General features: G+C 50.9%; 1 protein-coding gene across 2 annotated transcripts; it reads left to right on the top strand.

Moving 5' to 3' along the window:
* The first annotated feature begins 1397 nt into the window (after positions 1 to 1397).
* LOC114035752 lies at positions 1398 to 13316 on the top strand. Of its 2 annotated transcripts, none has more exons than XM_027852092.1 (8): positions 1398 to 1639; positions 1916 to 1967; positions 2242 to 3295; positions 6371 to 6523; positions 10516 to 10657; positions 11856 to 11992; positions 12147 to 12248; positions 12597 to 13316. In XM_027852092.1, exons 1-8 carry the CDS (start codon positions 1564 to 1566, stop codon positions 12720 to 12722), a joined length of 1842 nt encoding a protein of 613 aa, XP_027707893.1. In that variant the 5' UTR covers positions 1398 to 1563; the 3' UTR covers positions 12723 to 13316. The 2 variants fall into 2 exon arrangements, with proteins under 2 accessions (XP_027707893.1, XP_027707894.1); XM_027852093.1 differs by having other exon boundaries at positions 2281 to 3295.
* Positions 13317 to 13580: the final 264 nt, after the last annotated feature.

The raw sequence follows: 13580 nt of genomic DNA on the forward strand, positions 1-13580 counted from the left end.
ACTAGGAAGAGTCCTCGTCCTCATTATCAGGTGGGCAGAAGTTACCCTTAGCTCTCCTGCCTTGGAGGCTGTGGAGTGGATGGGGTGTTTCCTCCAATTAACAATTTCTCTGACGGGGCTGACCATAGCAGCCCAGCTTCTGGGGGATTTAAGAGATCCAGAGACCCCAAGTTGGAGTAGCGACTGTTGGTATTGGAAAGGGACACCCAGGAAATCTCCCAGCCTACATCACCCATAAAGTATGCCTCAAAAGAGGTATTTTGACATAGGGTTCTGGGATCAGCCAAGTGTGCCCCCTTTCTTACCATACATTCCCACCTCAATCTTTTGAGCCTGGGGGAATCTGGTGTGTTTTGTCCCCTAGCAGATGCATTAGCCCACACAATTCTTAAGTTGGGGTGCTTTTCTTATGCTGCATATAACTTCTCTTTCCTAGCCTCCCCAGGAAATGAGAACAGGAAGTGTTAGTTGGAAAGACTCCATGCCCCCACTCTACCCCCATGCCTACCAGACCAGACCATTTAAGGCTGGCATTTCTCAGAGATCCCCCAACTGATTCCAGTGCCTTTTAAGGAGACCCTTGATGTTGTGGGATAGAGAGAGAGGGAATTTCCACTGCCCAGTGTGGGAAGCCTAAACAGCACAGTCAACAGCAGCAGCCCTGGAGAGGGGGACCTACTCAATAACCCTTGCCTCTACCTCCTACTGCCCCCTCAAAATTCTTGGGGAGCTATTTGATCTAGCCTCTCCCATCTTAAGCCCCTCTCCTCTGGTCTCAGATGAGCCTCAGGAGGGTCAGAAAGGCGATTGAAGAGAACAAATGGGCACTATGCCCAGTAAGGAGAAGGAAAGATAAAATAAAAGCGGTACCCTCTCTACCCTGTCCACCTTCTGATCCTCACTCAGTAGCTATCAAGGCTCTAAGCCTCTCCCAGAGCCATGTGGTGGCCAGACCATGCCAACCATAGAGAGAGTGTAGGCACCTCCTTCATACATCACAGCTCTCTCCCCTCCCTCACATCACTGCATCATCACCAAAGAATGACCCCTGCCCTTGCTGAATTTCTACATCAATGAGGACACGAGATAGTGACTGGATGACTGGATCTGGGGAGGAGGGAGATCCACCCTCGGGAGCCTCATTCTCCCTGCCTATAAAATGGCCATAGTGACACTCTCCAGAGTGAGAGCCTCTGGCCCTTCCCACTCGCCCCTGCTTGGGATGGGCAAGGAGCACCCAGGTGCAACCCTGCTATGGGGCTCACCTTCCTCTGGCTTTCCAGGGGAGGAGGGGCTGGGGCCTGACCTGGAGAAGTCTGGGCCCCCAGCCAGGCCCCGCCCGCACATGCTCAGTCCTAACGTTTCTCTTACTTTCGGTTTCCATCTGACATTCTGCCTGACACAAGTTTCTTCTACCCTGGCGGGGCCTCAACCCTGGGCCAGTGGGGGTGGCCTGCCTCCCTCCACTGCCCAACTCAGCCCAGGTGGGTCCCCCATTCCACAAGCCCCAGTTCCACTCCTGTCCCTATAGCCAGGGCAGAGCCAGAGGGAGGCAAGCCAAGGATGATGGAATCCCCTTCATCCCCTGCTCTGCAGTGTTTCCTGGCTGAGGCCAGGGTGAACCACCCCCTGGAAAGAGGTAAGAAGAACACTACCTCTCAGAGCTCTGTGCCTCCTTTGGACAGCAGGAATCTCTCTCCTCCTCATCCTGGGGGAATTGGGGGAGGGGATGGGGAAAGGACAAGGGAGGGTACCCCCTCTTCTAGGGGAGGGAGAGAGACAGCCAGGGACGGGGTTCCTCTGGAAGGGTTGGGGGAGGTGGCCTCAAACTCAGGCCAGTGCTCTCAGAGTTGGGCCAAGACTTTAGTGAGTACGCATGGAGTTAGAGATCCCATCATGTGTCCCTCCTACACAGGGATTCAGGAGCTGAGCCTGGGAGACCAAGATGCCCCATCCAACTTCTGCCAGTGAGTTCTAAGACTTTGGACCTCAGGAAGTCCGGGAGGGACCGGCCCCAGGAGCACAAAGGGGTTCAGTTTCCCAGGAAGCCATCCCTGGTAGCTCCTCAGGGTATTCTCCCCGCTGCTGCAACTCAGGGGAGCTGCTGGAGGTGGGTAGGTGGGAGGCAGCTTCAAAAGCCTGGGTCCTAGATGGGGGTGTCACCCTCCAGCTCCCACAGTAAGGTGTTGAGTGTTTGCCAAGTTCCCCTGCGCATAGTCAGGAATGTTCGCCCTTTCCCAGGGCATCCATTCATCAGAGGCTTGGGATCTTTCTCACCAGACCTGGGAACAGTGAACTGGAAGAGAGGCCAGCTTCTCCAAAGTCCCTGAACCTCCCTGCCCCGGGATCAACATCAAGAGACAGTGGTTCGCCCCTCACCATAGAAAGTGACATGGACCTCACAGCCAATCTGCTGCCCTCTGGTGGGATGCACTCCCATCGGCTCACCTTTCGGACCCCAGTTACTGAGAGCACTCTTGGTCCGCACTTGCCCAATCCCTCACTTCCTGGGAGCCCCAGTTCACAGGTCCAGGATAAGGAAGAGGTCAGCTCATGCCCCTTTGGGTCTAAGGCCCTGAGCCTCACATCTACTTTACCGTTCAGCTTGGGTACCAGCCGGTCCATCTTCTTGGAGCCCCGGAAGCCACTGAGGGGAGACCCTGCACCTGAGAAGTACTGGGGTCAGGCACACCCCTGGGCAGGGACTCCCAGTCTGAACCCAAACTCTAGACTAGGTCTTGTTCCTACCACTCTGCCCTGGGTTCGGGATAAACCCTGGACCTTGCCTGCTGACTCCTCTGTGTTACAGAGGGAGGTACCTGAGACTCCAAGGGCCCCTCCCATTCCTGTGGAAGTGGTGATGGGCAAAGATCCAACAGTAATAACCCCTGGGGCGCAGGGAGAGCCCTTGGACTTAGGGGCTGAACTCCAGGGAAGGGAGCAGGGAGGGGTATCCTCAGAGGGACCTGGAGAGGAAGCAGGAGAGGGTGAGGATAGACCAATGGACAGTAGGGCCAGTTTAAGTGGGGGAGACTGCAAGACGGACAGTCAAAAGCTAAAACTAGGTCAGGAGTGTTGGGTCAGTTCCCTGAAACCCTCTGTGGAAGATAGCTATGGGCGCCAAGTGAGAGAGGCAGGCTGCATGCTTTTGGAATGGTTTCGATGCGTCTTCCTGGACAGTGACAATCACAGTTTCTCCCTGCTCGACTCTGGCCTGGCCTTGACCACTGGTGGCCTTACCATGAATGCTGGCAGCCAGGAACACCCGGCTCTGCGTGTGGCCTTCCTAACTATGGTGAGCTTCTCTGGGGGTCCCTAGGGGCTGGCTTACCTAGCCAGACCAGATGCCCTTACCTCTTATTGGAAATCTGCCATCCTTTCCCTGCTCAACTGCTCAGTCCTAACTGCAGTGTTCTCCCTCCCAGGCACTTTCTGCTCCTAGCCCTGCCTATGAAGTGTCTGATCCCAACTTGCAAAAGGGAATCCACACTACAGGCTGTGTTCCAGGACCGAATCTGGCTAGGGTCATTCCTCCTAATTAAGGCCCCAGATGCTACCCTCGAAGGGTTAGGAACCCTTCCATCCAGAGAAGTCCTGGGCTCAAATGAGAGATAGATGGAAGGCATTTTGTAAACCCGAAAGTTCCCTATAATTGCCAGTTACTACTCTTATTATCTTACAGTCTACTGCGCATTTGCTGAGCTCAAGCTAGAGCCATACAGGGGTGTGCTGGCAAATGTTTAACAATTGGGCTCTCTGGGGGGAAAAAGTGTACGCATGCACACTTTTAAGTTTAATCTGCACTACTAATACTTTGTTAAGCTTAGCCAGTTGACAAACCCTGATTTGGAGTAATTACTGATTTCTGGGATGTAAATGCTTACATTGAAAATTTAACAATCAGCTAGTAAACAGGTTAGACACACCCTGTCTGTATCCAAATATAGCCACCCCAAGGTGCTTGTGGCACCTAGCTTCTCATTCCTTTACCTTACCACATCAGAGTCAGCCAGCTATCTTGAATGTAAGGAAAGATGTTTATTCATAAAAGGAAAAATGTTATTTCAGAAATAATGCTTGAATTTAACATGAATCGAGAAGCAGTCAGGGCAGTGACTAGGGGGCTAACCTCCAAGATAGGAAAACCTGCCTCTGTCACATACTGACCATGTAACCCTGGGCAAGTCCCTTAAATCTCTCAGTGCCCCCAGCCAACTTTCTAAGTCAATAAGTCTCAGAATAGGTGCAAACGTATATGAGGAAATTATTTGCCCAAGATCCCACAGTCATTTCCCTACATGCATGAAGTCACAGATCTCATCCAAAACCATAGCGTATCAGAAATGTGTACAGGGGAAATCTGGGTGACCTCCACACTTACAATCCAGTCTATTGAAAAGTTCTAGTCTGGTCGTATCAATTGCAAACAGAAACAGCGGCCACTAAACTGTACGGGCCATGTATTGACTTGGAAAACCACATATTAACATTGTCTAGGTTTTTTTATTTTTTTGTCAAATATTTCCCAGTTACATTTTAATCTGGTTCAGGATGCACTTGAGAGTGTGGTGGGTCTTGTGGAGCCAGCGGGCCAAGTGTTCAACCCTCTCCGTTCTGGCCTCCGTCCTGAAGTTATTTCCCTGGGCTCCAAAGCCCTACACTCAGGCATCCGTCTGATTCCAAGCTGCCTTCTCTCCCTCTTGTCCTGTGATACCCAGTGCTATCTTTTCTTGAGACTGAGACTTGGAAGCTTATTTGATCAGAATGGTGACAATCTTTTCTTCTCTGTTGGCACTTGTGTTCAAGGATTTTCCCAGACCTACCGGTCTACTTCCAGGATTTATCCAGGTCGGACATGAAACAAGTCTCTGCCACCTAGTTCTTACCGCTCACTAACAGGAAAAGTTAGGACTACCAAGGAAAGACTAACAAGTTAAGCCAGCCAGTCAATAAATAAACAACCATTTATTAAGCACCTACTATGTGTCAAGGCATTGTTAAGCCCCTGGAATACTAGAAGAAACAAAAGACGGTCCCTGCCCTTGAGGAGCTTACAGTCTAACAAGGGAGACAACAGGCAAACAAAAATACAACCAAGCTATATACAGGATAAATAGGAAGCAAGTAGGAGTGGGAAGGTATTAGAATTAAGAGGGATTGGGAAAAGCTTCCAGTGGAAAATAAGATTTGAAGACAGTTTTTTTTGTTGTTGTTTAGGCAACTGGGGTTAAGTGACTTGTCCAAGGTCACACAGTTAGTAAGTGTCAAGTGTCTGAGGTCACATTTGAACTCAGGTCCTCCTGACTCTAAGGCTGGAGCTCTATCTACTGCACCACCTAGCCACCTCTTGAAGACAGTTGTTATAAAAGATAGTTTTCTCATCACCTAAACAAGTTATAAACTACCACTGTTTGCTTCTTCATGTTCCCGTTCCACACTCATTCATCCCACTATGGCTCAGGGAGTAATGCAGACAGATTCCGCTTCTCCCTTGGTCCCCTGAGGAATGTCAGGTCATTCCCAGGAAGTCATCCCATTACAGGATTTCAGAAGCTGGAAGGCACCGTGGAGATTATCCAGAAACCATTTCATTTTATAGAGGAGGCTGCTGAGGGTCAGAGAAGGAATGTGGCTCATTCTCATGCAGGTGGCAGGTCTAGGATTCCAACCTATGCCCTGTGTCCGAACGCGGTATACTTTCTGCTGCCCCATACTGTTGCCTGGATGAGGTTTCTCAGGTGTTCGACTTTGGGTCCAGCCTTCTTTCTCTCTGTAGCTTTGACTTTGTACATCTCTCATTCAGTTAGTTAGTTCCTCTTCTTTCTTTCTCTTTCCCTTCCTCCTCCTGCCTTCTCTGTCTGACAATTTATTTTTGTTCAGTCGTTTTTCAGTCATGTCTGAATCTTTGTGACCCCATTTGGCATTTCCTTGGCAAAGATACTAGAGTGGTATGCCATTTCCTTCTCCAGCCATTTTACAGATGAGGAAACTGAGGCAAACAGGGTGAAGTGACTTGCCCAGAGTCACACAGCTAGTGTCTGAGGCTAGATTTGAACTCAGGAAGATGAGTCTTCCTGACTCCAGGCATAGGACTCAATCCACTTCACCACCTAGTTGCCCCTGTCCATATTTTTTAAAAATGTATAAATGTATGTATATTTAATATATATGCATATATATATACATATATATATATACATACACACACACACACACATATGTAGCCCCCTTTCTCTGTCTTTTTGGATTCTCAAACTCTTCTCCCTCACTGCATTATTCTATCTCTGCCTATAAAGATATTTCTGTATATCCCCCTCCCTTCGTCTCTCCCTCCATCCCTGTCTGTTTCTTTTTCTCTCTCCCTCTGCAGAGGAATGGCAGGAAGCTAGGCATGGCATTCCCTGGTTCCAACCTCTTCTACTACTACTCCCTGGGCCTTAACTTCTTTGTCACTGCTCAGCTCAGCAGCCACTGGTTCCGAGTTCAAGACCGTGTCACTGGTGAGCAGATGCTGATGAAGAAGGTAAGATTTCTTTTGCTTGGGTCAGAGGACCCATCAGGGGCCATAACTTCCTTAAAGAGCCAGCTTTACAGATATGCAGCCCACTGACTCTTAGGGGAGGTGGGGAGGCCTCCAACTGCGTGCTGGGAGGTCAGTCAACATATGTGTACTGTCCTACCTGGTAGGGAAGGGAGGAGGGTCAGACTCAGTTTCTGCCAATAGGGAACTAAAATTTTTGGGATGGATGTGGAGGTTAGAGGTGGGGCTGGGGTGTGTGTGTGTGTGTGTGTGTGTGTGTGTGTGTGTGTGTGTGTGTGACGGGAAGAAGAGAGACAGAGAAGAGGCATCAGTCCTTGCTTAAGAGTAAGGAGTTTCCCAAGACTGATGAATGTTGTTGTTCAGTTATTTCACTCATATCCAGCTCTTTGTCACCCCATTTGGTGTTTTCTTGGCAAAGATACTAGAGTGGTTTTCCATTTCCTTCTCCAGCTCATTTTACAAATGAGAAACCTGAGGCAAACAGGATTCAGTGACTTGCCCAGGGTCACTCAGCTAGTAAGTGTCTGAGGCCAAATTTGAACTCAGATCTTCTCTCCAGGCTTGGCATTCTATCCACTGTGCCACTTAACTGCCCAATGAGTGATAGATCCACATTACAATCCATCTGCAAAGACCAGGCAGAGTAAGAACCATGTGTGGTTCAGACTGTTAATGATAGAAGACCTCGGGGCGTTGGCAGTAGTACGCGGGGCTCTAACCTGGAAGAGAATTTTAAATTATCTCTTCCTACCCCTTTCATTTGACAAAGGAGAAAACTGAAGCCTAGGGAGGGAAAGTGATTTACCCAAGGTCACACAGTCAGACAGTAGCAGGGTCAGAGCTAGAAGCCAGCTTTCCGGATTCCCACTACTGAAGTTTGAACATACTACACTGCTTCCTAGGATGAGAATTGTGCTGTAATGCGTGGGGGTGGGGACAGAAGGGAGCAGCATTTTGGGGGAGGAACAGTATGACCAGAGAGAGGCCTAACCATGTGTACATGGAGACAAGGGAAGAGAGGGACCACGTATGGAGAAGGGACTGGGTAAGATGACCTCTGAGGACTCTGTGTTAAGAGTTGTCTTCAAGCTACCCAGAAGTCTAGGATGGGTGACTTAGACCTTCAGGATGTGACCCAAATTTCACTATATTTTGATGTACATCTTTGCTTGTATGTATGTGGGTATGTGTGTGAGTCATTGTGAGTACATGTGTATGTATGTGTATGTAGGTAAACATCTGTGAGTATGTACATGTCTTTGTTTACCCCGTGAAGGTGTGTCTTTGTACACATACGTGTGTTTGTAAGAGAGGGTGTGTGTATCCATAGAGCATTGGGTGAGGCAATGAACAAGCATTTATTAAGTGTCTACTGGGTGCCAGTACTAGTTGTTGAGGATACAAAGACAAAAGCAAAACGGTCCCTGCCCTCAAGGAGCTTACTTTCTAACAGGGTAGACAACATGCGAATATTTAGGTATAGTAAAAGATGTACAAGACACCTTCAGGGTCATCTTGGTGGGGAGGGAGGATGCACTGGCAGGTGCTGGGGGGAGAGGAAGGGGAGCAGGAAAGGGCTCATGAAGAAGGTAGAACCTGAGCTGAGCCTTGAAGAAAGGATTCCAAGGGGTGGAAGTGAAGAAGGAACGTCCTTCAGGAAAGGGGGGAGGGATGGTCACTTCAAAGGCACAGAGGAGGGAGACGAGTTCGAGGAACAGCAAGGAAGGCAATGTGAGCTGGAGTTTGTGCACGTGAGTTATGTGAGTTATGTGGTGAGAAGGGCAGAACGAGGGTAGATTGTGAAATATCTTTATATTTGATTCTCAAGGTAGTAGAGAGCCCCTGGAGTTATTGAGTAAGGAGGTGCCATGGTCAAATCTGGGCTTTAGGAAAATTACTTCAGCAGTGGTGTGGAAGGTGGATTAGAGTGGGGACAGCCTTGAGTGGGGGAGTCAGGAGAACAAGTTGGAGGCAATTATACTAAGTCAGGCCAACAGGTGATGCAGGTCTGAAGTAGAGTGGTGGCTGTAGGACACATGCAGAGACATGGTGGATATGTAGGGTGACTGAAAGCAAGGAGTTAGGGAGGACAAATCAGGCCTGCAAACCCGGGTGAATGGAAGGATGGCCATACTTTCAACCAAAACAAGTTTTGGGTGAGGGATGTCTTTAGAGGGAAAGAGAATTGGATCTATTTTGGACTCTTGGAGTTTGAATGTCAATGGACCATCCACTTTGAAATATCCAGTAGGCAAGTGGATCTATACCCATGGGAGTCATCTGCATGGTGATGATAATTAAACCCATGGGAGCTGATGCATTGCCCAAGTGAGAGGATGCGGAGAAATGAGAACAGAGCCCCGATAGAGCTTTAGGGTGTACCCATTTAGCAGTGTGACCCCGATGGCAGTTCAGCCCAGGAACTGAAGAAGGAGCAGGCAGGGCCATGCCACCAATACCCAGAAAGCAAAGAGCATTTGGGAGGAGGGGGGGCCACCAAAGGCCTCAAATCCGACACAGAGGTCAAGAAGGACCAAGATTGAGAAAAGGGCATTAGATTTGGCATTGACACGATCACAGGCCACTCTGAAGTGAGCACTTTCAGCGCAGTGTTGAGGTAGGTCAGCAGCCCAATGGCAGAGTGGGAGAGGAGAGGATTAGGCTTGGTCAGAAAACACTTTCCTTCCCTGGGCCTCATTTTCCCTTATCTGCAAAATGAGAAAGTAGGACTAGATGATCTCTGAAGGCCTGCCAGCTATGGAATTTTGTAATTATGGATGCCAATGTGTGTGTATATTTTTAAGCGTGTGCATGTCTGTACATGTGGGCAAACATGTGCCAGAGTGTGCCTGTGTGTATGGCTGTCCCCTGAGGCCAGGAGAGGTTACAGCTGAAGTCTGGGCAGGGCATGGGTGGATGGTAGGTACTACAGTAACGCCTGGAGGGGAGGGGTCTCTGGGTGTTGAAGGGCAAGGCGGCTGGTGGGTGATGTATGGACTGCCTGAGTGTGTATGAGTCCGGAGGGGAGAGTTGGGAAGGGAGCTCCAGGAGGAACAGCTACCGAGAGGGCGTGGGGGTGGGGAACGAGGCGGAGCATGTGGGGGTGGGGGTGGGCAGGAGGCTGCCGCTCAGGCTCCTCCTTTACCGTTGCCAACCGCAGCCCGCGGTTAATTAATTTGCTGGGAACAGCGGGGCCGCGTTTAGCGAAGTTGCAGGAACTTGCAGCCTCCGCCTAATCGGCTCATAAATTGTGGGAAGAGCGATCAGCGGAGGGGGATAGAGGGGGGGGGGCGCTCCGTCCTTATTTAACTTTATCGCTGAAATTCATCTTTTTAGCCTCCCCCGGAATCGCGCCCCTGCCGGATTTGCCTAATCATGATAAATTCACATTCATTTTCCTCCTTGCACCGGCGCAAGGGAGGGGAGGAGAGGGTGGGGAAGGGGGGTGGTGGAAGCACTGTCTGCCCTCTCCTCCGTCTCACTGTCCCCCTCCTCTACTCTCTAGCCACCCCCCCGGGAATGCGGCTGTGATTGACTTCTTAACCCAATTATGAATATTAAGCGTTGCCTTATATCCTGCACCCCCCCGGGGGGCGCCCCCTTGGGGCCCCCGGGCCCCCCCCCCCCCCCGGTAGGGAGGGGATAGATGGGGTGGGCAGCGCTTGTAATTAGGGTCGGAGCGGCTGGTGAGGCTGGTGATTAAGGCTCCCATCTAAATGCTCCTGCTCCTCCGCCCCTGCCTGGAGCAGAGCCACCCAGGGCTCCCTGCTGCCCCAGGTTGGAGAAAAATGCTTTGAGGTTGGGGAAGAGGGACACCTCCCCATTCCTCTCAGGCTTGCGTTCTGCCTCAAATCTTGTTCCACTCCCACCTCAGTTCTTTCCCCTGTCCTGGGGTCGGTTCGGGGACCCTTGCCATGGGACATTGATTTCTTATCTCTCCCTGAACCCCTCCGGGTTCCTCTTCGTTCTCCCAGGTGCCTGTGGTCTCCGACTGGCAGAAGATGCTTCATCACTTCCTATTCCTTCCCCCGGGGCCGGGACTTCTGGTACCCTACGCAGTCCTGTATGACCGCCAGGGCTCTCTGCTCTACCTTATGGAGGACCCTGGAGTTCTAAGTAAGGGGGAGGGGGGAAGGGGACGCTGGAGGCTTGGGGAGGAGGGGAGAGAGGAGCAGGGCGTCTAGGGAGTAGCCAAGGAGGCAGCATGTGGATGAGAAAAACCTTTGGGACTAGGAGTTGAAGACCCTAGGGTGTAGACCTAGGCTGCTTTCCTGGGGGGAAGTTTCTAATTGTTCTCAGAGCCCACGGAGGGGAGGGGGCAGGAGTACTGTGACCATAGCCTCTTTCCTGAGAGCCCAGTCACACAGCAGCCTCCGTTTTAGGCCTGAGGTCCTTCGACCTCTAGCAATACCATCTAGCAGAGCCTTTGAGAACATGGGGAGTTGGGTGACACCTGGCCCAAATGCTGCACACAGAACTGGCTGTCACACAATCCAGGCTATCAGCCCCTCTACCCTGTAAATCTCTTCCTTCTCATCCCACGGGCCCCTTTCTGGAGGATGGAATGTTAAGGTAGAAAGTCTAGCAGGAGGCCCACAGTGCACAAGGCTTATGAGCCTGAAGAGGGTGAGACCAGGGATGTTTGTCCTGCGATCCGCTTACTCAGTTTTTTCCTTCTTTCCAGAGAAACTTTTTCCTTATTTTTCAAATCATAGTCACAGACCTAGGGACCCTATAGAGAATCTGGTATAGAAGCATTGGGATGGGAAGTCACGGAACATGGGTTTGAGTCACAGCTTTGTCTCTGACCAACTGTGTGATCTTATAATAGCACCTCAGGTGTTTACGAAATGTTTATTGATCCTTACAGATGTATACTTTGAGGTTGGCAAACCACAGTAGTTCATTCGTTCCTCACAACAAATATAAACATTTCCATTTAATGAATGAGGATCACAGGAGGTAGGGAGATTTGTTCCAGGTACCAGGATTAGCGGATGGCAGATCCTGAACTCAGATTTGTCTTTAACTCCGAGCCCAATGCTCTCCCTACTGTTTCTACCCTGCCTGGTAGATGAGAAAAACCACTGTGAGTCAGTGACATCTGGGTCTCTTGACTTAGGCCACTTCCTCCCATAATTCTCCTGTGGACTCAGAAAGCGGGTACAGTTTCAGGAAGGGTATATCTCTGTACGAGCACACACTCTTTGAATGGCTGGGCCTCCTTGGTGGTTGCCCCTTGAGTCGCTTAGCCTGGGAACAAGAAGAAACGGGGTTCCTCTGCCCATGGTCAGCTTTCTCTCCTGCACCCCAGCTGTGGGGCAGCCACCAGCAGGTCAGCAGCTGGACAGACTGAAGTGCCTCCTGGAGATTCTCAGCTTCCTGCAATTCTGCCAACACCACGGCTTGCAGCTTGAGGAAGTGGACTCAGGCCTGCTTTATACCCACCAGGTACAGATGCTTCCCCATCTGGAGGCTCTTGGAACCCTGGTTTTGGGGGAGGGGGAGCTGATTGGCCAGGAAGAAGGGAAGATTTGGGAGACCGCTGCCTCTCTCTTTCATTTTCGCCTCCTGAGCTCTGTTCCTACCCCCTTTTCCCCTCCAGGGAATCTGTTTTGACCCCAGTGGACTCAGCAGCAATGAAGGACTTTATGTTTTCAGAAAGACTTTGAGAAATGCGCTCCGGCTGGCGTGGAACACCCCACAGGTACCTTTTGGGGCTCTCTCTCACTCCTCTCCCACTCCAACCCTCATATGAGAGATACTGTGGTATTGGGTAGAAGTCTGGCCTTAGCATCAGGGAGATCTAGGTTCAGAACCTGCTAGTGACATGTCCTGAGGTGACTGAGCCAATCAGGCCCTTTAGTGTCCCAGGCGACTCTCTGCCACCTCATGGTCCCCTCTCCTTAGGGCACTGATGGGGGCAGAAGAGGAGTGGACCCAGATCTTCTAGGGTGAAGGGAAACGGGGGTGAGTCCTGGCCTTGGTGGGAGCTAGAGACCAACAGTCTCTACATATGTGAGCTCTTCTTACTGGGTCTGCTCACCCGGGACAGGAGGACACCCCAGCAGCAGAGGCCCTGTTGGAACAGATGTGGAGGTGGCTGGAGGAGGACATCAGGGGCGATGAAGAGGATCTGGAGGAGGCCACTACTTCTCTTGACCACCCTGGCATCCCATGAACGGAGGCCCCTGCCAGACCTCAGGGAACAGTGGGACACAGCACTTTATAGCACCAAAGCATTCTGACCTTCTAAAGTCAGAATTGTCTCTCCAGATTGTTTTTCACTGCCCGTTTCACAGATGGGAGACAACTTACTCTCAGGTCACCCCAGCTGGCCTGGGGCTACCTCCAACACGAGAAACTTAAGCATCCTGATTCCCAGCATACCAAGGACCAGCTCCTGTTTTCTTCCTGATCTGCCTTATGGGGGGAGAACTCTGGGTCACTCTCAGGACTTTGCCCAGGGACATGCTGGCCATATTTTACTCTCAAGGAACCCCAGTGCTCACATGCTGAGTACCCCAGCCCAGACTTCCTCACCTCAGGGTTAAGGTCCTGGGTTCTCCACTCCAGTGACTACCTGCTCCAAGAACTTGGAGGAGGGGGCTGCTTGCCCCACCCCAAGAGGCACAGGTAGTCTGGGATCTCTTCAGCCTCTCACAGAAGTGCCCACGGAAGGTGGGCCACCAGGGTTTTCCCGAAGAGAAGGGAACATTCCTGGGGGCCACCATGGTGCTGTTTTTATTTGGAAAATAAATTCCCAAGGAAAACACTGCCCCTCTTGTTCTTAGGCCTGGAAATACTGAAGGTCCCTCCCACCCCAGGGCCAGGAAGTATTGGACGGGAAAACGAGGTTTAGGTGGGCATGGCAAAAGATGTGACACAGGATCACGGTGTATTCTATTTAAAGCAAGGTGTGTTGGTGGCTTTTTCAGGGGACACCCTTTCCCATCCCTTGATTTGGGGAGGGGAAAGGGCAGCTGCATCTCAGGGAGCCGCCAGCAGAGGGCACCCAAGGACCAAAGAAGACACTAGC

The sequence above is a fragment of the Vombatus ursinus genome, unplaced genomic scaffold (genome assembly GCF_900497805.2).
Source record: "Vombatus ursinus unplaced genomic scaffold, bare-nosed wombat genome assembly UNPS02009205.1, whole genome shotgun sequence".
Classification (NCBI taxonomy): Eukaryota; Metazoa; Chordata; class Mammalia; order Diprotodontia; family Vombatidae; genus Vombatus; species Vombatus ursinus.